The sequence below is a fragment of the Macrotis lagotis genome, chromosome X (genome assembly GCF_037893015.1).
Source record: "Macrotis lagotis isolate mMagLag1 chromosome X, bilby.v1.9.chrom.fasta, whole genome shotgun sequence".
Taxonomy (NCBI): Eukaryota; Metazoa; Chordata; class Mammalia; order Peramelemorphia; family Peramelidae; genus Macrotis; species Macrotis lagotis.
In genome coordinates this window covers 25003484-25022890 of record NC_133666.1, presented here as the reverse complement: position 1 = coordinate 25022890, position 19407 = coordinate 25003484, and the positions used below count along the sequence as shown (strand labels likewise).

General features: G+C 41.4%; 1 protein-coding gene across 1 annotated transcript in view; it reads right to left on the bottom strand.

Annotated features, from left to right (window-relative positions):
• Positions 1-13073: 13073 nt before the first annotated feature.
• Positions 13074-19407, bottom strand: part of OCRL (OCRL inositol polyphosphate-5-phosphatase) — a 53972-nt gene continuing 47638 nt past the window's right edge. The window contains exons 20-24 of the mRNA XM_074208296.1: positions 18151-18273; positions 17410-17494; positions 16537-16664; positions 15655-15766; positions 13074-15475 (exon numbers count right to left, since the gene is read on the bottom strand). Coding sequence (XP_074064397.1) covers positions 15351-15475; positions 15655-15766; positions 16537-16664; positions 17410-17494; positions 18151-18273 — 573 coding nt within the window. The 3' untranslated portion in view covers positions 13074-15350. The remainder of the gene's footprint in view (positions 15476-15654; positions 15767-16536; positions 16665-17409; positions 17495-18150; positions 18274-19407) is intronic.

The window sequence follows — 19407 nt, the reverse complement described above, 5'->3', positions numbered from 1 at the left end:
TATTGAAGAGATCTTCTCATTAGATTCCCCAGTCTCGTCTTTCCCTTTGCAATCCATCCTCCACAAAGCCTCCAGTCTTCTCTGAACCATGACATTCTTCTGCTCAAGAAAATTTGGTGGTTCCCTATTGCCTGTAGGGTAAAATATGAACCCCCAGACTAGCATTTAAAGTTTTTCACAGAATTATGGACTTTGGACAAAGACTATTACCATCAAATTAGAAAAAAACATTATATTATAATCTAATTTTACTATCTCCCACTTTATTTTTCTTCCTTAAGGATATGATTTCTCTGTCATCACATTCAACTGAGATCAATGTAGAACATGGAACCAATGTAAAGACTGACAGAATGTCTTCTGTGGGGGTGGGGGGAGGGAAGCAAGATTAGAGGAAAAATTGTGAAACTCAAAATTAATAAAATCTTTCTTAAAAAATATGGGGCAGGGGCAGCTAGGTGGCACAGAGGATAGAGCAGCGACCCTGGAGTCAGGAGTACTTCAGTTCAAATCCGACCTCAGACACTTAATCATTACCTAGCTGTGTGGCCTTGGGCAAGTCACTTAACCCCATTTGCCTTGCAAAAACCTAAAAAAACCAGTCTTTCACAATCTGACTTTTTCCTCCCTCTACAGTTTTATTTCACAGATCTCCTTTTATCTCTTAGAAACCCTAGCTTCAAGGCTCAGTTTATGCTGCATTTCCTACAGGAAGCCTTTCCTGATCCTCCCTCCACCTCAGTTGTTAATACTCTCTCCCTCCTTACATAATTCTGTATCTATTTGTCTGTTTACATATTGTATCTCACGAAGGAATGTAAGTTCTTTGAATACAAGGAGTTTTCCTTTTTGGCTCTGTCTAGCATAGTGCCTTGTACTTAGGGCCTTTGGGGATTGGACTGAATAAAAGATATCCAGATTTTTCTGAAATTCTCTCTTGGTCTCAGTTTCCTCTTCCATAAAAATGAGGGAGGTTGGACTAGATGGCCATGAAGATCCCTTTAAGCTCTCAATTCTTAGTCCTATGGTCTATCCCTACCGAAAAACAAAGTGAGATTCAGAACGCAGATGAAGTCAGCTTGGTTCATCACAATCTGTCAGCATATCCCTGGAAATTCATGAGATGACTTGCCGATGATCACTCAACTAGCAGAATTTGAACCCAGCTCCTCTGACTCTTTTCACTGCACCATGTTGCCTTTGACAGGGTCATTAGACCAATAGGTGAAGGGAATATTACAGATACAATATGCTTAGATTTCAGCAAAATATTTGAGAAAATCTCTCTTGCCTTTGGATAAGATGGAGAGCTGTAGGGGTAGAGGAGAATTTCTTTGACTGCTCAGCAGTATCTCTGAAGATAGCTCGGTTGCCCCTTTGTATTTAGTTTTGCATCTGTTCTATTTTTCTCTTTGCTTGGTTTCTATTTTGGTTGGTTTCTTTCTGGTGTGGCTTTTTGTAGCCCTTTCTTTTCCCTTTAGTGTTATTCCCATTGTTTTCCCTCCACGGTTTATGAAGAGCTTCTCATGCTTAATATATTTATGATTATAGGATCAGAAATTTCAAGCTGGAAAGGAAATTAGAGATCATCTAGTTGCCCCTTCCCTTCAGTTGACAGATAAGGAAACTGAAATCCAGAGGGGTCTCCTGCCCCAAGTAACCTCCATCTAACACCCAGTATGAACTCTTTGGGTTTGGGGTTTCATGAAGGTAGGTCCTCATATGAACTTGCCACCTCCCCTGAACTGACTATAGGGCTGTCCTGTTGCATTATATTGAATTGATTCATTTAGTAGAGGGTCAGGCCTAACCAGATGGCACATAATGCATGGAAAGTATGATTGGGGAAGGGAGAAGAGAAAAGAAAGAAGGGCAAAGGGGCAAACTAGCCAGTTTCCAGATGTTTGGACATCACTTTATTACCTTTTTGGTCTCTTGCCATAGATGTCAGATGAAGGGGAGCACATGAAGTATCAAAGAAAAAGAAGAGAAATTGAATGAGGCCTGGTGATGGCCAAGGGTAGAGCAGAGATAGGTCTGCCCCTGCCAATGAAGTCTGGGTGGTTTAGGCCCTAGGAATCTGTAAGTACAACTCCTTTTTGCTGAAGTGAGCTTCAAGGATATATATATATATATATATATATATATATATATATATATATATATATATATATATATACAGATCCAAAAGCCAGACAGCCACTTAGCCCCATTCCTAAGACTGGGGGGGGGGCCTCCTGTTTACTCAAGGAAACACAACTCTGAGAATCACCAGAAGCTCTCCAGGGTTGGTTATGGGCTAACTGTGCAGCCCATTCCCACTTCCCTAAGATGGAAGGGCTACTATAAGATGGTGAACTTTAAGGCTGATTCTTTTCTTCTCCTATGCTAAGGCTAGGAGACTGAAAAGGAAGGAACCAGATTGCAACAGGAGGCTTTTTGGTCCTGTGGGTAACTAAGCCACTCAGTGGATAGAGCAAATCTGATCTCAGATACTTACTAGCTGTGTGACTCTGGGCAAGTCACAAGTGTAAAGTGTAAAAAAGCGTATCTCAGGGTTATTTTGAAGATCAAATAAGATAATATTTGCAATGTGCTTAATATAGTGCCTGGTATCTAATTAGTGCTACATGAATGTTAGGTGTTATTACTCCTCCTCCTCCTATACTGCTACTATTACTACCACCTCACAAAGATTTGTAAAGGGCTTAGCCTGGTACATAAATGCTTGTTTCTTTCCTTTCTAGAACATAAAGAAAGGGCAAAAACACTATTGTTCTAATTGGGAGACACCATGCAAGCAATCAGGTACTTTCTTTGGAACAGAGTCAAATGCAGAGGATGGAAAAGTATGAGGTGGGTTTTAAAGGGGTTTCAGTGCTAAGCTGAGTATTCTCTCTCTTGAACCTAGAGGTACTAGAGAGCCACTGAAAATTATTGAAGGAGGGTGAGAGTAACATGGTCAGATCTTTGATTTAGGCAGATCAGTTTGACATCTGAATAGAGGCTGAAGTCCAAGTATCATCAAGTGTTGAGGACGTTCACCAAAGTGGCCACTACTTGGGTGGAGAAGAGATGTAGACAAGAACTGTAAAGGTGGAAATAACAAAGACTTAGCAACAGACTGGACATGTGGGGTGAGCGGGAGTAAGGAATCCAGGATGCCACTGAGCTCAGCACAGATTTAGAGCTGGAAGGGGTCTTAGAGGTAATATACTCCAATCCCCCTGATTTGTCCTCATATACAATCAGGGGTCAAATCATTACCAACACAATCATGCATTCATCTCATCTCTTTTTCTCTATTCACAATACCCATCAGTACCTTATTTTACAAATAAGAAAACTGAGGCCCTGAAGATTAGGTGACATTCCTAAAACACAGATGTGACCATGTTCCTCTCCAACTCAAAAATCTCTAGTGATTCTCTGTTCTCTAGAACAAAATACAAAATCCTCAGTCTAACACTTAAATCCCTCCACCATCTGGGTCCCACTGACCTTTTCAGGCTTCTTTCATATTTCTCTCTATCAACATACTCTCATTTCCAAAGCAGCCTTCTCGCTGTTTCTGTATCCAGCACTCTATTTCCAGTCCATGTCTTTGCACAGGTGGCCAACCAGCCTCCCAAGTCTGAAATATGCTCTTCCCCACCCACCTTTTGGGATGCCTAACTTCCTTCAGAGCTCAGCTCAAGTAATGGCTCTTCTACAGACCTTTCTGCTATTTGTATACAACCTGTAGCTTTCCTATAGAATGGAAACCTCCTGAAGGCAAATACTGTTTTGGTTTTTGTCTTTCTATCCACCCCCCCCCCAAAGAACCTGTATGTTTATAGCTGCTTAATTAGCATTTCCTGAATTGAGTTATTCAAGGCCACATAAAGCAGGGATGGAAGATGGGTACTCTGACTCCAAATTCACCTAATCATGCTTTAGAACAGGATAATGGAGGTTTTCATTTAGCTCCCCCTTCTTCTATGCCCTCCCCCCAGCACACATACTGAATATAAGGCTTGTTTTCGATGTTGGAAGGTAAAGGGAACAGGCTAGGATGTTTTCAATAAAGAGAAGCACAACAATAGAAAAATGAGAAATTGATTGCAAGTCAAGTAGTCTTTCCAGTTAGAATTTAGCTAGAAAATGGAGATATTAATGGTACCTACCTCCCAGGGTTGTTGGGGGGGGGGAATCAAATGGATTAGCTTATATGAAGGGTTGAAAATGTTAAAATACTCGGGAAATGCTGCTTACCATCATCACGAACATTCTTGTTACATTGGTTATTGTTAGCACGATTGCTGCTGCGTTCTAAAGGAGTAAAATCCTGGTAAACGTCTGCCACCTGCTGGCGATCCCTAGGAGCAGCAACCTTCCACTCCCAATGCTCCAGTTCAACCAAGGAACGTTTGGAGATTGCCATGATCGCCCAAGTTTGTATATTCAAAGTTCTAAGCCCTCGTCTTCTCTTGAAACTCTCCCTCCAGGGGTCATTTCATCCATTCCCATGGGTTTCATGATCACCTACATGTGATATTTTTAATGACGATGATGTTTCTCCTCTCTTTTCATCAGGGAGGCCATGCCATGGCAAGCAAGTGAATTGAATCCGAGTGAGGGGCTGCTGTGGTAAGTCACCTGACTCATTTTTGCCTCCAGAGCTATCTGGGTCCAGTGGCCAAATCTGGATCAGGACAACTGGGGATGGACCCAATAGGAGGCAGTCAGGGTGAAGTGACTTGTCCAAGATTGCACAGCTAGTAAGTGGTCTGAGGCTGCATCATACCCTCCCGAGTTGGTGCTCCAGCTACTGCACCACTTAGTTGCCCTATATTTTATATTTATATTAAATATAATCAAACAAAATTTACATTAAAAAATAAACATTAGTATTTGCCATGCCTAATAGCTATGAAAAGAATCTCTTCTGAACTCCAGTATAACGTCTCCAGTTGGATGGATAGCTAGCATCACAAATGCAAAACTGAACTCATCTTTAAACCTGCCCCATTCCCCAGATTTCCTCATCTATCGATGACACCACCATTCTTCCAGAAAGTCAGGTCCACAATCTGGGAATCACCCTTGACTTTTTCCTATCCTTGATGGTCCACTTTTTTTTTTTTTAGGTTTTTGCAAGGTAATGGGGTTAAGTGGCTTGTCCAAGGCCACACGGCTAGGTCATTATTAAGTGTCTGAGGCCGTATTTGAACCCAGGTACTCCTGACTCCAGGGGCAGCGTTCTATCCACTGCGCCACCTAGCCACCCTTGATGGTCCACTTTCAACCAGTTGACAAGTCATGTTGAATACATCTTTTCTCCACTGGCACTGCCACCCCTGATCATCTCACCTCCTAACTGGTCTTCCTGCTTCCAGTCCCCCCACCTTGAATCTTTCATGTAGCTGCCATAATCATCTCAAGACTTCACTTGTCATGTGCCACTCACCTGTTCAAAGATTTCTGTTGCCAATGGAAGGAAATATTGTCTCTTCAGCCTGGCATTGAAGGCCTGCACAACTTGGCTCCAAATCACTTTTCCAGCATTATTTCACACCTCCCTGTCCATGTTGTTCTCACCCATCCCAAGATACTTTCTGCCTTACCTTTGCCTCTTGAAACCCAAATCTTCCTCCAAGGTTCAACCTAAGGACCACCACCTTCAAGAGGCCTTTGGAGAATCCCCGAGTTGTTAGTGTGTATCCTCCTTCTATTCAAAAACCCATCCAATCACTACTGTTCTGTACATAATTTCTGCATTTAACTGTTCTGTATCCATGAAGAGTTCTATTCCCCCAGTAGAATGGAATTTCCTTGAGGGCAGAGGCTGTCTCATTTTTGTATTTGTATCCCCAGTACCTGCCACTTGCTAACTCTATACTGCAGACAAACTGGACAGTGAAGTACAGACAGAGCCCTGGCTCTGGAGTCAGAGGACCTGGTTTCCAGTCTATGATTCTGCTACTTACTACCCATGAGGCCTTGGACAAATCATTTCCCTTTCCTAGGCCTCAGCTTCCTCCTCTGTAAAATAGGACAATTGGACTAGATATCTTCTACTTCTACTTCTTTTTCTATCTCTACTTTTTTAAAAAGATTTTTCAAGGCAATGGGACTAAGTGGCTTGCCCAAGGTCACACTGCTGGGTAATTGTCTGAGGCCAGATTTGAACCCTGGTCCTCCTGACTCCAGGGCCGGTGCTCTATCCACTGTGCCACCTAGCTGCCCCTCTAGCTCTAATTCTATGACCTTCAGTGATATGACCTAGGGCAAGTCACCTCCCTTTCCTGACCTCAGTTTTCTCTTTTGTAAAATGAGGACAGGCTAGATGACCTCTAAAGTAGCTAGTTATGGGATCCTTACAACTTCCACAGGTTTTTCTACAAAATGAAGAAATGACAGTAGGAAGATGTGGCATCCAAGAAGCAAACAAGGTAACTTCCATAGAAGAAAGTGAGCCAATGCTTTGAAGGACAGGTTGATCAGTCTTCCCATGTGACTGAACATATACAATTGCAAGACTCCAGATGCTTCATCAGGAAAAGTGGGTGGCAATCCCAGATCTACCACTAGCTTGCTATATGAAGTCAGGAAAGAAACAATAATTGTCATTTAAAAGCTTACAAAGATTTATTAGAATAATATCTTAACATTTTGTATTTTATGTTGGAGAGGATGTCGGATATCTTGGACACTAATGCATTGTTGGTGGAGCTGTGAATTGATCCAACTTTTCTGAAGAAGCAATTTGGAATTATGCCCAAAGGGCAATGAAAATGTGCATGCCCTTTGATCATCAATACCACTACTGTGTCTGTATCCTGAAGAGATCATGAAAAGGTAAAAAAAAATCACACGTACAAAAATATTCATAGCAGCTCTTTTTGTAGTGGCAAAGAATTGGAAATTGAGGGGATGGTCATCAATTGGGGAATGGCTGAACAAATTGTGGTATATAAATGTGATGGAGCACTTTTGTTCTATTAGAAACCAGGAGAGATGGGAATTCAGAGAAGCCTGGAAGGATTTGCATGAACTGATGCTGAGGGAGATGAGCAGAACCAGAAGAACACTGTACACCCCCTAACAGCAACATGGGGGATGATGTTCAACCTTGATGGACTCGAGCATTCCATCAGTGCAACAATCAGGGACAATTTTACTGTATCTGTTAGAGAATATCATCTGTTTCCAGAGAAAGAACTGTGGAGTTTAAACAAAAACCAAAAACTATTACCTTCAATTATGTTTTTAAAAAAGTTATCGTATGTACTACCTAATTTTGCTATCTCTAATATTTTATTTTTGCCTCAAGGATATGATTTTTCTCTTAACACATTCAGTTTTGTTCAATGTACAGCATGGAAACAATGTAAAGATTATCAGACTGTCTTCTGGCGGGTGGAATGGGGGAAGGGATGGAAGGGAGGGTAGGGGAAAATGTGTAAAATTCAAAACCTTACCAAAAAATGATAGGTAGAAACTTCCACTGTATATAATTGGAAAACAAATAAAATATCCACATAATTAAAAAAAGACTTGAGGGGCAGCTAAGTGGCAGTGGATAGAGCACCAGCCCTGGAGTCAGAGAGATTTGAATTCAAATCCAGCTTAAGGCACATAATAATTGCCTGTGTGACCCTAGGGCAAGTCACTTAAAACCATTGCCTTGAAAACCCCCCCAAAAAAGAGACTTTAGGAGAGGGAGATTTGGGAACAGAATAGTTGGTTAAGAAGACAGTATCTTAAAATGGCATTTGTATTTCTAAAACACAAAATAAAAGGAGTCAGGCATAATCTGACAAGCACCTTAGATTTAGGAGAATGTATTTCATAGGCTTCAGAGAAAGAATAGGTTAGATGCCACAGCCAGAAATTCTACAGGGGAAATCAGTTCAGGAGGGATCAGAAGCATTCATGAGCAAAATTTTTGAGGGACAAAGAAATCCAATGAGAAAAAAAGGGGAGATGTCAAGAATTCAAAAGTGCTATATAAATTTGGGCTATTATTAAGACTGAAAAATGGTAGAGTCATTGGCCACTTCTTTTGTTTCTTTTTTCTATGCCAAGGAAAATGGTCTTTGGACTGGAAAGTACAAAAGAAAAAAGACTTAATAGGGAGTTTGAAATTCAAGTCAAGAGTGGAAAGGGGGGCAGCTAGGTGGTACAGCGGATAGAGCACTGGCCCTGGAGTCAGAAGTACCTGAGTTCAAATCCAGCATCAGACACTTCATAATTACCTAGCTGTGTGGCATTGGGCTCTTAACCCCATTGCCTTGCAAAAACCTAAAAAAAAGAGGGAAAAAAGTAGCTAAGTTTTCTTGATGAGTTCCAAATTGCCAGGGTAAAAAAATAAGTCCTGTGTTCCAGTTCCCCAAATTCTATTTCTAACTCCTTTTAGCATTTTTTCACATAGTTCTTGGTAGTTTGTGATTTTTTAAAATGTTTTTATTTGTTGACAATGGGAATGAAAGATACTACAGAACCAGAGAAAGGTAAAATCTCATTTTCTTGAAAAAAAGAATAGTTCAGAAACTAGTCAAGCTAGTGAGCTTGTGTCAGTAAGACAATATGTGACCGAAGTGCCAACTTGTACAGGAAGAGAGAATTTTCTCACCTCAGAGTTCCATATGCCAATGAAATCCCAAATCCAGTTCTTCTAGATGGCCAGTCAAGGGAAGTGGCATATTTGTGCTGCTAGGTGGCACCACAGTGCATGGAACATTGGACCTGGAGTCAGACCCATTCCTGAACTCAAATTTGGACTTAATAGGGGCAGCTAGGTGGCGCAGTGGATAGAGCAACGGCCCTGGAGTCAGGAGAACCTGGGTTCAAATCCGGTCTCAAATACTTAATAATTACCTAGCTGTGTGGCCTTGGGCAAGCCAATTAACCCCACTGCAAAAACTAAAAAAAAAAAAAAAAATTGGACTTAGTCACTTACTAGCAGAGTGACCCTGGGCAAGTCAACAACAAACAACAGACAACTTTCAGCAAAGCACTTGATAGTTGCTATGCTTATTGACAAGATGGGAAAACGGGAAGTAGACAATGGGCCAGCCAAGTGGAATCCCAACTGCTCAAATCATTAACACTTCAATCTGGCAATTTGCATTTTAATCAGTGACTTAGATAAAAGCCTATACAGTAGGTCTATTAAATGTGGTGATGATCCAAGCTGGGAGGAATAGCCAACAAAATGGTTGAAAGTCGGGATCCAAAAAGATCTTGACAAACTAGGTTGGACAAAATCTAACAAGATAAAATAAAACGGACAAACCTCAGGTCTTAATACTTGGGTTAAAAAAATGAAACCTCAGAAATACAAGTTGGGGAGGTGACGTGAGCTGATGAACCACAAACTCAATTGAGTCAGATGGTGTGCTAAAGCAACCAAACAAGCTAATGTGACCTTATCCTATACCGAGAGGCTTAAGATCTGGGGCTAGGGAGTTAATATTCTCACTCTCCTTGACTGTGACCAATTCATAACTGGACTATTGTGTTCTTTAATGTTCACTGCAAACTGGAAGGGGGCATAACCTCTAGGAATAGGGAAGTGATAGTCCCACTGTGCTCTGCATTCATCAGAACTTGTAGGGAAAATTAAGCTAGTAAAATGGTTAAAATCCATCAATAAGCAAGAGAATTTACAGGAGAGCCATGAGGATGATGAAAGGACTAGAGCCCATGCCATATGAAGATCTGTTGAATAGGACATCTCTATGGAAAAAGAAGAGATGGAGGGGAGGTCAGAGTGGGAATTCCTTTTATGGATGGATTCAACTAGACAGCCACCAGTCCTTCCAGTTCTCAAATTAAGTGATTCTGTGAGGAAAACCAAAATGATGAAGGGCCATTAGAAGCGATTTCTAATCTGGTATCTGGAACTTTTTTAAGCATTTAAAACCATCATTCTAAGGAGTCCATGAGCTTCATCAGCCTATCAAAGAAAGTGTTCAAACCCTGCTTATTAGGCTTGCTATGTTTGGTGGTTGTTGTCAGACTTAAATGAAATCAAATATAATCAAGTTATAGTGTCAATCAAGGAGCAATAGCCTAGGGTCCAGAAAAGTCTGGATCTTGTGCCACTTACTAGAACTCTACAATCCCTCTTTGAATGTTTTCTCCTCTGAAAAGTGGTGCAATTGGATTAAATGATCTCAAAGGATCCTTCCAGTTGTAATTCACTCTAGTTCTAATATTCTTAAGTTCTGTGGATAATGTTACAAGAATTAAGAGCTGGAGTTGTTTCAGGTTTGTCCTTAAATCAGGAAACCCTTGAGAACCTTCTCCTTAAATGGAGTTAACAAACAAACGTGCTGGTGCTCAGCCAGTCAGCAATCTGAATGTTTCTTCCTCCAAATTTCTGGGATAATCAAGAAGAGAAGGCCTGCCACATCATCAGTGCCTACAAGAGCTGCTTGCTTGCTGCTGTTGCTACTTGCTGCTGCTGCTGCTGCTGCTGCTGCTGCTGCTGGGTGTCATTGCTGGATGACCACTTCAGGGTGTGGTTAGAGAGGTTGGATTGTGATCACTCTGTCAGCACATTCACCAGAGGAGTAGGAGGGCCCTGCCTGGGCTGGGGGAGGAAACTTGGAGGTCTAACTCTTCAGAAGGCCCAGATGGGATAAGCTCTAGGGTCAATACTCATACCAGGGCTTAACCTCTCCTTTAAATGGAATGTAAGTGTAGGGCAAAAATGATTTTTCAAAAATAACAGCCTAGAAGCTTACAGAACTCACTGCCCTCAAGAACTAGCACATAGTTCCTGGGTCACAGAACCAGAATGGATTTGGTAAAGGAGACAAAGACGTTTCCCTAAACACCAGAATAAGGTTTAAGCGCATGACTTCCTGGGATAGAGGCGGCCTAGGATTCACTAACAAAATGTGAGCATCAGGTTTCCCAAGTTGGAATAGCAACAAGGATGGGTCTATGCCCCGACCAGCTTAGCTCATTTTGAAGAAGCTCAACAGCAGGACTCCCCCTGCCTTTTCTTTTTGAACTTTGGGCCTAATAAAGACAGGGTAAGCTCGATGTCAGTGGAGTAGGCCCATGTAAATGAAATCCCAGCTCTTTCAAAGGGTTCTGGGGCTTCAAATTACAAAGACCCAGACCATCTCACCCCTTTTCCAGCAGCATCCCATCATGAGATTTTGCATTCAAGTTTTATCAAGCCAGATTTCTTAAAGCAGCACACTGACCTAGGAGTCTGTTGCCCCTCCAGGTTTTACTAAGAAAATGAAGGGCATTAAAGTTCATTAACTTTATATACCCTCTCTCATTTGACCCTAACAACCCTGGGGTACTGCAGATATTATTTCCATTTTAAAGATGAGAAAACAAAGTAACTCGGCCATGGTTCAGTGTCAGAAGTGGAATTTGAACTCAGGTCCCACCTGATGCTAATTCCAATACTCCTTCCACTCACTATTATCACTCCCTTCCCTTCTCTCTATTTGAACCAGGTCTGCTCTGGATTGCTATTTCAAAAATTCATCCCCCATCCCTTTACTGATATCCCAGAGAAGGGATGGAGGAGCTCAGTGGGAGATACTCCTAATCTAAATCTCTGGCAAACATTTCTCCCCAGTTTCCATGTCACCTCTCCTAGACCATTGGTTTTGTAGTCAGAGGGAACCGAGTTCAAATTCTGTTCTGATGGCTCCTGGCTGTCTGATCTTAAACATGTTCCTTCCTTTCTCTGGATCCCAGTTTCTTCCTTTTTAAAATGAGAGAGTTAGACCAGGTGATCTCTCTCCTAAATACTATTTCATTAATAGAAGCTCCTTAAAGGCAGGGACTGTTTTATTTTTGTCTTTCCATCTCCATTGTCTAGTTCACTGCCCAACAGATAATAGACATTTAAGGAATGCTTGTTGATTAAATAAATCCTTTGCTCCCATATATCTCTCTGCATAGGCATCTGGCACAGTGGGAGAATGAAATGAACACTGAGTCTGGAGTCCAAGGACCTGGATTTGAATTTTAGATCTGCCAGTGCGTGACCATGGGCAAATCACTTAACTTCCCCAGGTTTCAGTTTCCTCATTTGTAAAATGAAGATGTTAGATAAAATGACCCTTTTGGTATCCTCTAGCTTTGAAACATTGATTTTCTGTGTCCCAAATCCTATCTTCTCCTTAACCCACTCCCCAGTTGCCTTCCTCCCTCAGGTTGATGTCCTATCTGTTAGGCTACTTTGGATAGTAGCATAAAGTTGGGAGCAGTGGGCATTAGGTGGACCAAATCTATTTGGGATAAAAGAAACTAGTCTGTTTTGGCATCAGTCTATTTATTCCAGGGCATATTTTTTTTTAGTTTTTTTGAAAGGCAATGGGGTTAAGTGGCTTGCCCAAGGCCACACGGCTAGGTAATTATTAAATGTCTGAGGCCGGATTTGAACCCAGGTACTCCTGACTCCAAGGCCAGTGCTCTATCCACTGCGCCACCTAGCCGCCCCTAGGGCATATTTCTTAGGACAATTCAGATGGACTTTCCATTCTCCTAGGTATCCATACTCCAAATCTTCTCCAATGTCCTCAACTCCTATATGCAATCAGGTGCCAAGTCGTGTTTCAATCATTTACCTTATCCCTTTCTCTCTATTACTACTGACCCCACCCAGTACAGACACCCACCACCTCACCTGTGAACTACTATAACAGCTTCCTGATCTTACCTCTAGTCTCTCCCCTCTCCAATTTAGCCTCCATTCACAATACCTTCCTAGACTCCATCCCTTCCGTCTTGGATCCAATGAGATAAATGCCTGCAAGGTACTTGTAAAACTTGCGTAGATATAGAGATGCTGGCTATTATTCACGGAGTGTCCTGGAGCCAATTTGCTGGAAGCCAATTGTTAAATTTTTGCTGTGAACATTTATACCTTGGAAATCAGCAAAAGCAACACATTAAGCTTTGATGTATTGTCTCGTTGATTGTCTGGACTTAAGAAAGTGGTTCTGATGGCTCTTGGTTGTCAGACCTTAAATAGCCTGTGGATCCCCACCCTCATCCCCCCACTTCAGCACTTTCATCCCAAAAACACATTTTCAATATGTTGTACAAGGAGGATTTATTCAAGGGAATGAAGAGTTTTCCAATAAATTATGATAATAAAAAAAGATACCAACAAGATAAGGGGACTGACTAGCAGCTAAGACCCCTAGGGGAAAAACAATACAAAAAAACAAAACCAAAACTGTCTTGGAGTAAAAGTCAAAACAAGGAAAAACAGTGAAACAACAAAGCCCCAAGGGTTGGAACCCTTCTTAACAACAAACAACAACAATGATAAATGCAAAAGTTTCTTCCCATTAGCTGGATGTGGAATCCAACTTAGGAGGCAACAATGAATGAACACACGAGGTACTTAAGTAGAGGCTGAAAGCCTGGAGAAGGCAGGTCAGAGGAGGGAAGGAACTTCTCATCTCTTGTTCCCTATCTCCCCAACCCCTACCTACAGATTGTCCAAAACCCTCAGCTCTGGTAACATCTTATGGCCAGAGCTAAACAACAGACTGAGCAGAGAAACTGCTGGATACTTTGATCTTAAAATGAAGTAGGTATGGTGGCTACACACTGACTACCCTACAAACATCCTTGGTGACCCTTGAGATTCCAGGCAGCTGCTGATAAAGCAGAAAAGCTTATCTGCAAAAGACAAAAAAATGACCATCGGGCTAACAGATCTTTGAAATTGTTTGGCACCAATAATTTGATTCTTATTTCCAAAGGGCTGAATCAGGTTGATTTTCTCAGTCAGACAAACTAACATTACTTCCATGTCATAAAGATATTTCTGAAGAGATTGAAAAGCCATTTGTAGCATGGCTTCCCACATGACTCTATTAGGTATAAGAGGACAAGTGCACAAAGCACATATAGAATAAAAGGACTGTATGTCAAGCACCTCTAATTTCATTTTCAAGAGAAGGCAAGAATGAGTCACTTGCTTTCAAGGGACTGGGGGTAGTACAGTTTTTTTGATTAATGGTCGACAATTTGCTTACTAATAAAGATAAAGGGGGAGAAAAAGAGTGAGAATGGTCTATCTTCAATGAACAATGTAGAAAGATGTTTAAAAATGGCAAAATGAGGTGCTTCATTGGCCCCAACATCTTCTTTGACCTAGTACTAGAAAAGGTGGTTGTGTGCTACATTGAAGTCCCCCCAAACTGTCTACCCTGACCTTAAACCCTTGAAGGAGCAGATTTCTTTGTGAGGATTCTGATGGCCCTTTAGTACTAAGGATGAAGGCCAAGAGATTCCTGAGGATTCTGAGGTCATCTCCAGTAACAACAGCTAAAGTTTGCCCCAACACTTTGAACAGTGGTTTAAATAGTTTGGGAAGACAAGGCTCCAAGGATACCTAGAGCCAATTATTCCTCATATCTTTACAGGACTTGGAAGAAAAAAAGACAGCTTCACCCTCATGGCAGCCAGATTACAGACCTCTAAGGCCAATGGGACATTGGAATTAAGTTCCTTTTCCAGTAGTCACTAAGGTTCAGTTGCTGGGTAGGGTTCAAGGGGAGGCAACCCTAACCACTGCAGGCACAGAAACAGACTGAGACACAAAAATGCCACTGTAGTAAAAGTGTACAAGTACTGGCAGTAAGCCAAGGAAGTTTCTCAAGGAACCTTACCCAGTCAGACCTTCTCCAAAGTGATACTACTGGTTGGGGGTGGGAATGGATGGTATGGGGAGGGAGGGAGGGAATGGAGAGGGGGAGGGAAGGAAAGAAAGGAGGGAGGGAAGGGAATGGGGAGGGGGAAGGGAATGGGAAGAAGGGAGGGAATGTGGAGGAGGGAGGGAATGGAGAGGGGGAAGGGAATGGGAAGGGGGGAAGGGAGGGGTGGCATAAACACATATAAGATAATTGACACCGGACACAAACATCATCTAAAGCAAAAAAAAAAATAGTGCATATCAGCCTAGAACACTGACATCTCAGACTCCAAGTCTAGGGTGCTAAGCACAGGACAATCAAATTTGGGCAACAAATAGATTTGGAAAACACTGGAGTGTTAATACAGATCTCTGTCCTATAAAGATAAAGCACATAACTATCAAAATGTGGAGACTTTGGCTTGGTAACTTTTTGAGACTGAAATTCTCTAATGGATAAGGATGTGTAATTGTGTGTTTTGGTGGGCAGAGGAGCTACCAGAGGACTCCCCTAAGAACTGTAAACTGTCGATTTCTGATACAATTGCACAACTACAAAGCTGTGCAACATTCCTGGTGACAAAAAGTCCATCAACTAATCCTTAATACTCAAAGCTAGTGATCCTTCAAGCTAACATCTCAGGAAGAGGTGGAAGATGAAGGATGAAGTGATTTAGTCTTCATCACCACTAAGCAAGAACCCCAGGAGGAACTGGATAGCTTGTTGTCGATCAGTTTGAGTCTGTCTTGACATCAGACTAGGTGAAGGTCGTAGCAGGAGACCAGAGAAGAGATTGGCTGGAGGGAAAAAAAGGAAAAAGGCAGACCTCCTTGTTAGGCTTCACTTACATACACATGAGCACTAAAGGGTGGGATGAAGATGTGGAGGAAAATGACTTGGGTGTTCCAGTTCAATCAAATCAGAGGAGAGTCTAGAAAAAAACACACCCAGAGTCACAATTACCAAAAAATCTTACCAATCATGTTGGCGTTGACATTGTTTGTTTTAGAATGTTTCAAGAGTTCCCGAAGGAAAGACAACAGGTACCGGAAAACATTTCTATGGCACCGTGGAAGATGTGAAACCACCTGTTTAAAAAAAGAGAGAAAGAAGGAAATAAAGGCAATGCCAAAAAGCTGTTTATACTTCGAAATAATACAACTTCTACCCTCTCCTTATCTTGGTCATGACTCCTCACCACTTATTCCAGACCAGGTTATGGCACACAAGGTGAGCTTGTCTTCCTGTTTGACTGCCAATGGCATGATAACCAAGCCTTACTGTTCCCATCTTTACTTGTAGGCTCTGTCTCACCAGCAGCTCAGAATTAATCTGTTTACACCTTCCCTGTGCAGGTTAGCCCTGGTACCAGCTGGGCCAAATGGGTTCTCCCCAATGTCATTATGGTAAGGCTGGTATAAAGTTGTCAGCCTTGGTTCTTATTGGTCTGTCTCAGATAAAGACAGGTATTCTCAATAGTTACTCATAAATTCACAATATTATTCGAGAATTAGGAATAATTGCCAAAGGGAGAAAAATAGTTATCAATCACCCTAAATAGGATCCTGAAGACATAATTTTGTACAGCTAGTGCCATTAACTTCACCTTGGAATACAAGGATAGCTACCTCACTGTTTTCTGCAAACAAAAACAGACTAAGTTTAAAAAGGCAGCAAAAAGAATAGAAAATGATACAACTGCAGTTCTAATGTCTCAATTTCAATAGCCCACCATGGAAAAAAACCAGAATTATATCCAAGCCATTATATGGTTGCTGACTTGGCTTTGCCAAAGAGTTGTTCCTTAAGAAGGGCAATTGCAACCTGATGATCATACCCTCAGATGAATGGAACTGACCTGTCGGCAGAGGCGGGGGTCATGGGAATAATCAAGGCATCTCTGATAGAGCTCATAACAGATGATAGGCTCTGGTAGGGCTTCCAGGAAGATCAAAAGTGCTTCAGCCACAGAGTGATTGCTGCCAGCTGAACAAACAAGAGTCAAGGAGCAGATATCCTCACAACTATGATGGCAACAAATTGACAACAGGTCACGTACCCATTCCCTTGAACTACAGCAGGATATGCTTTGTGATTGAGGTCACATTGATTCTCACTGGGGTTTCACACATATTATTGCCTCTGAAAACTCTTAGAAAATCAGGGCTCTTCAGATTCAAGACCTGCTCAGAACCAAGAAAGAGGTCAGTGGTTTTTAAGGTCTATGAGATCCTAATGCATCAGGATCATAATAGGAACCGCCTGACTGAAGCATGTCTTGTATTCTAGACAGAAGCTAGCTCCAATAGTTACTAAAGTGTGATCATAAACAAATTCCTGCAACTGAACCTCAGTTTTCTCATCTACATAATGGGAATAACATTTGTTCTATTTTGCAAGGTTGGGTGGAAAAGTACTATTTATTATTATCTGATGGCTATGAATAGTAAGAGAAAGAAGGAGAGCAATGTCAATGCTGTGAATCACATTTTCTGTATCCATTCCAGTTCCTATTCACCAGCAGCCTCATTTCTTTCAGAAGCAACCCAGTGTGGTAAGAAATCAGAGGCTCCTTGATGGTTGTGAAGAACCAAGCCAAGGAAATGTCCAAGAGGGCTTTAACAAAGGTGTTAGGTAAAAGAATAAAGTTCATAATTAAAAAGATGGAAAAGAAGGCAAAAAAGGTGCTAGGGAATCATTGAGCTTTCTAAGCCTGTGTTGAAAAGGATACGGATTGTCTCAGGAATGCTGGTATCCAGACAATCAATGATTTGCTGTAACTCCTCCTGCATGCCAGGGGTCTGAAACAGGTCCTCCTATCGAAGAAGTCAAGAGTGAGAAGAAACAAACCAAGTCCCAGAAATCCTAGGATTACAGAGATCAGTTAGCAGCTGAAAACAGCAGTGAGGAGCAAAAGGAGGGTGGGGCATTTGGATCAGCCACAGAAATGCACAACACCAGGGACAAGATGCTGTCAAAAAGCAAGAAAAATGAATGTTCCCTATGTCAGGCAGACAACGTGAAGCATTCAATTTGGGGAGGAGGCAAGATTATCAATAAAGCAAAATAATTTTTTCTTTCCACCTGGTTTTGGCCTCTACTGGAGATTCTAGGGTCAATCTAAAAGAAACATTAGGTACAAGTCTCAAAGCAATCTAACTTGCATTTTACTCCTGAAACTGATTTTGGGGGACAGAAAAGAACTTGAAATTTAGAAAAACCAAATTCAAATCTCAGTTCTGTTGTTCGACTTGCTTTGAGGTTTAAAGCAATTTACCTCGCACCAATCTGGGTCTCAGTCTTAAATGGAATATGGGAAGAAGAGCAACCATGGGGAGCAAACATGTGCTTCTAAAGAAATCATGTACAGAAGACATCTTGAAAAAGTGACAGCCATACAAACTGAAGGTATTCTAACTTCACATAGCATTCACCTACTTCCAAAGATCCCAGAATACCTCCTCCCACTTACCTGGTGACAGCCATTCTTATATAAGTGATCCACTAAAAGCCAGATTTCTTTGGGAACCTGAAGGGGTCTCTCTTCATCACTCCCCTCCAAAGGAGCTGGCGCCAATGGCAGAAAAGGACTATCCTAAATAACAAGATGAGAAGTGGATGGAAGATAGCAACAGTTGACATTAAGAGACTTTCAGGGCTATTTACTTTAATTCCCTATGTCTGAAGCACACATGACTAAATTCCTCTTTCAAATAAAAAAAAAAAACTCCCGCATGTGTCATTGGTACTGCCATGTTGGAATTTCTAAGGTTTCTAAGGTCTTCTGTAGGTCTTGTCTCCAGGAGACCTATTTCTTTTCAGTTCTAAGTCATTTCAGAGTGATGACACCAAGAGCCAGTGCTCTACAGTTAAGATCATAGCATAGGCTGCAGACTGGTGGGGATTTAACAGGAAATTATATGATAAATGTCAATATTGTAAGAGCTTATACATGCCCAACAGTGATGAATATAAGCTCTGTCCATAAAGGGCTCATGAAAACCAGCCCCATTATTGACATTAATTTGGGTACAATTCTTTTGTGATCTTAAACACAAACAGTTGCGACAGGTAAAGTAACTTCACTAGACTTCAGTAGAGACTTCAGGGAGGTGGAGAGCATCTTCCTTCCTTTATCTTTTGTAGTTGATGGGAATATTTGTAATATTCAGAATGGCTTAATTGTTCACAATTCTTTTTAACAATTTTGCTGCTACTGTACGTAACTCTAAGTCTGCAGCAGAGCTGAATAAGTCAAAGCAAGAGCCAAGAGTACAGGGAAAATTCTGGGGATCTGAGGTCAGAAGCCTCTCTCTATAGAGCCCCTGACTTGATCTTCTTGCCTCTCCTTTTTGTAGGGTGCTTTGGGAAATAGGAATGAGTGGGCTCTGGGTAATTTAGAATGGGAAATTAAAGAAAAACAAAGGGAAAAAAATCAAGGTATGATATCATCCAAAGTAGTAATAACTAAATCTGGATTTGAAAATTGTTGGAGAATAAAGCGAAGAAATTTTTTTTTTAGTTAGTTCCATAGACCTGGAAAAATTCTTGGTGGAGACTGCTGTTAGTGCCATACATTTAGCATTCTATGAAATGGTGATTTAATCCAATTTCTTCACTTTATAGATAGATGAGGTTAAGGTCTACAGAGGTTAAGTGATTTGCCCAAGCAAGTCAAGTCTGACTTATAGTACTCTCTCAACTAGGATGTGTGCACTGGGACTTAGGA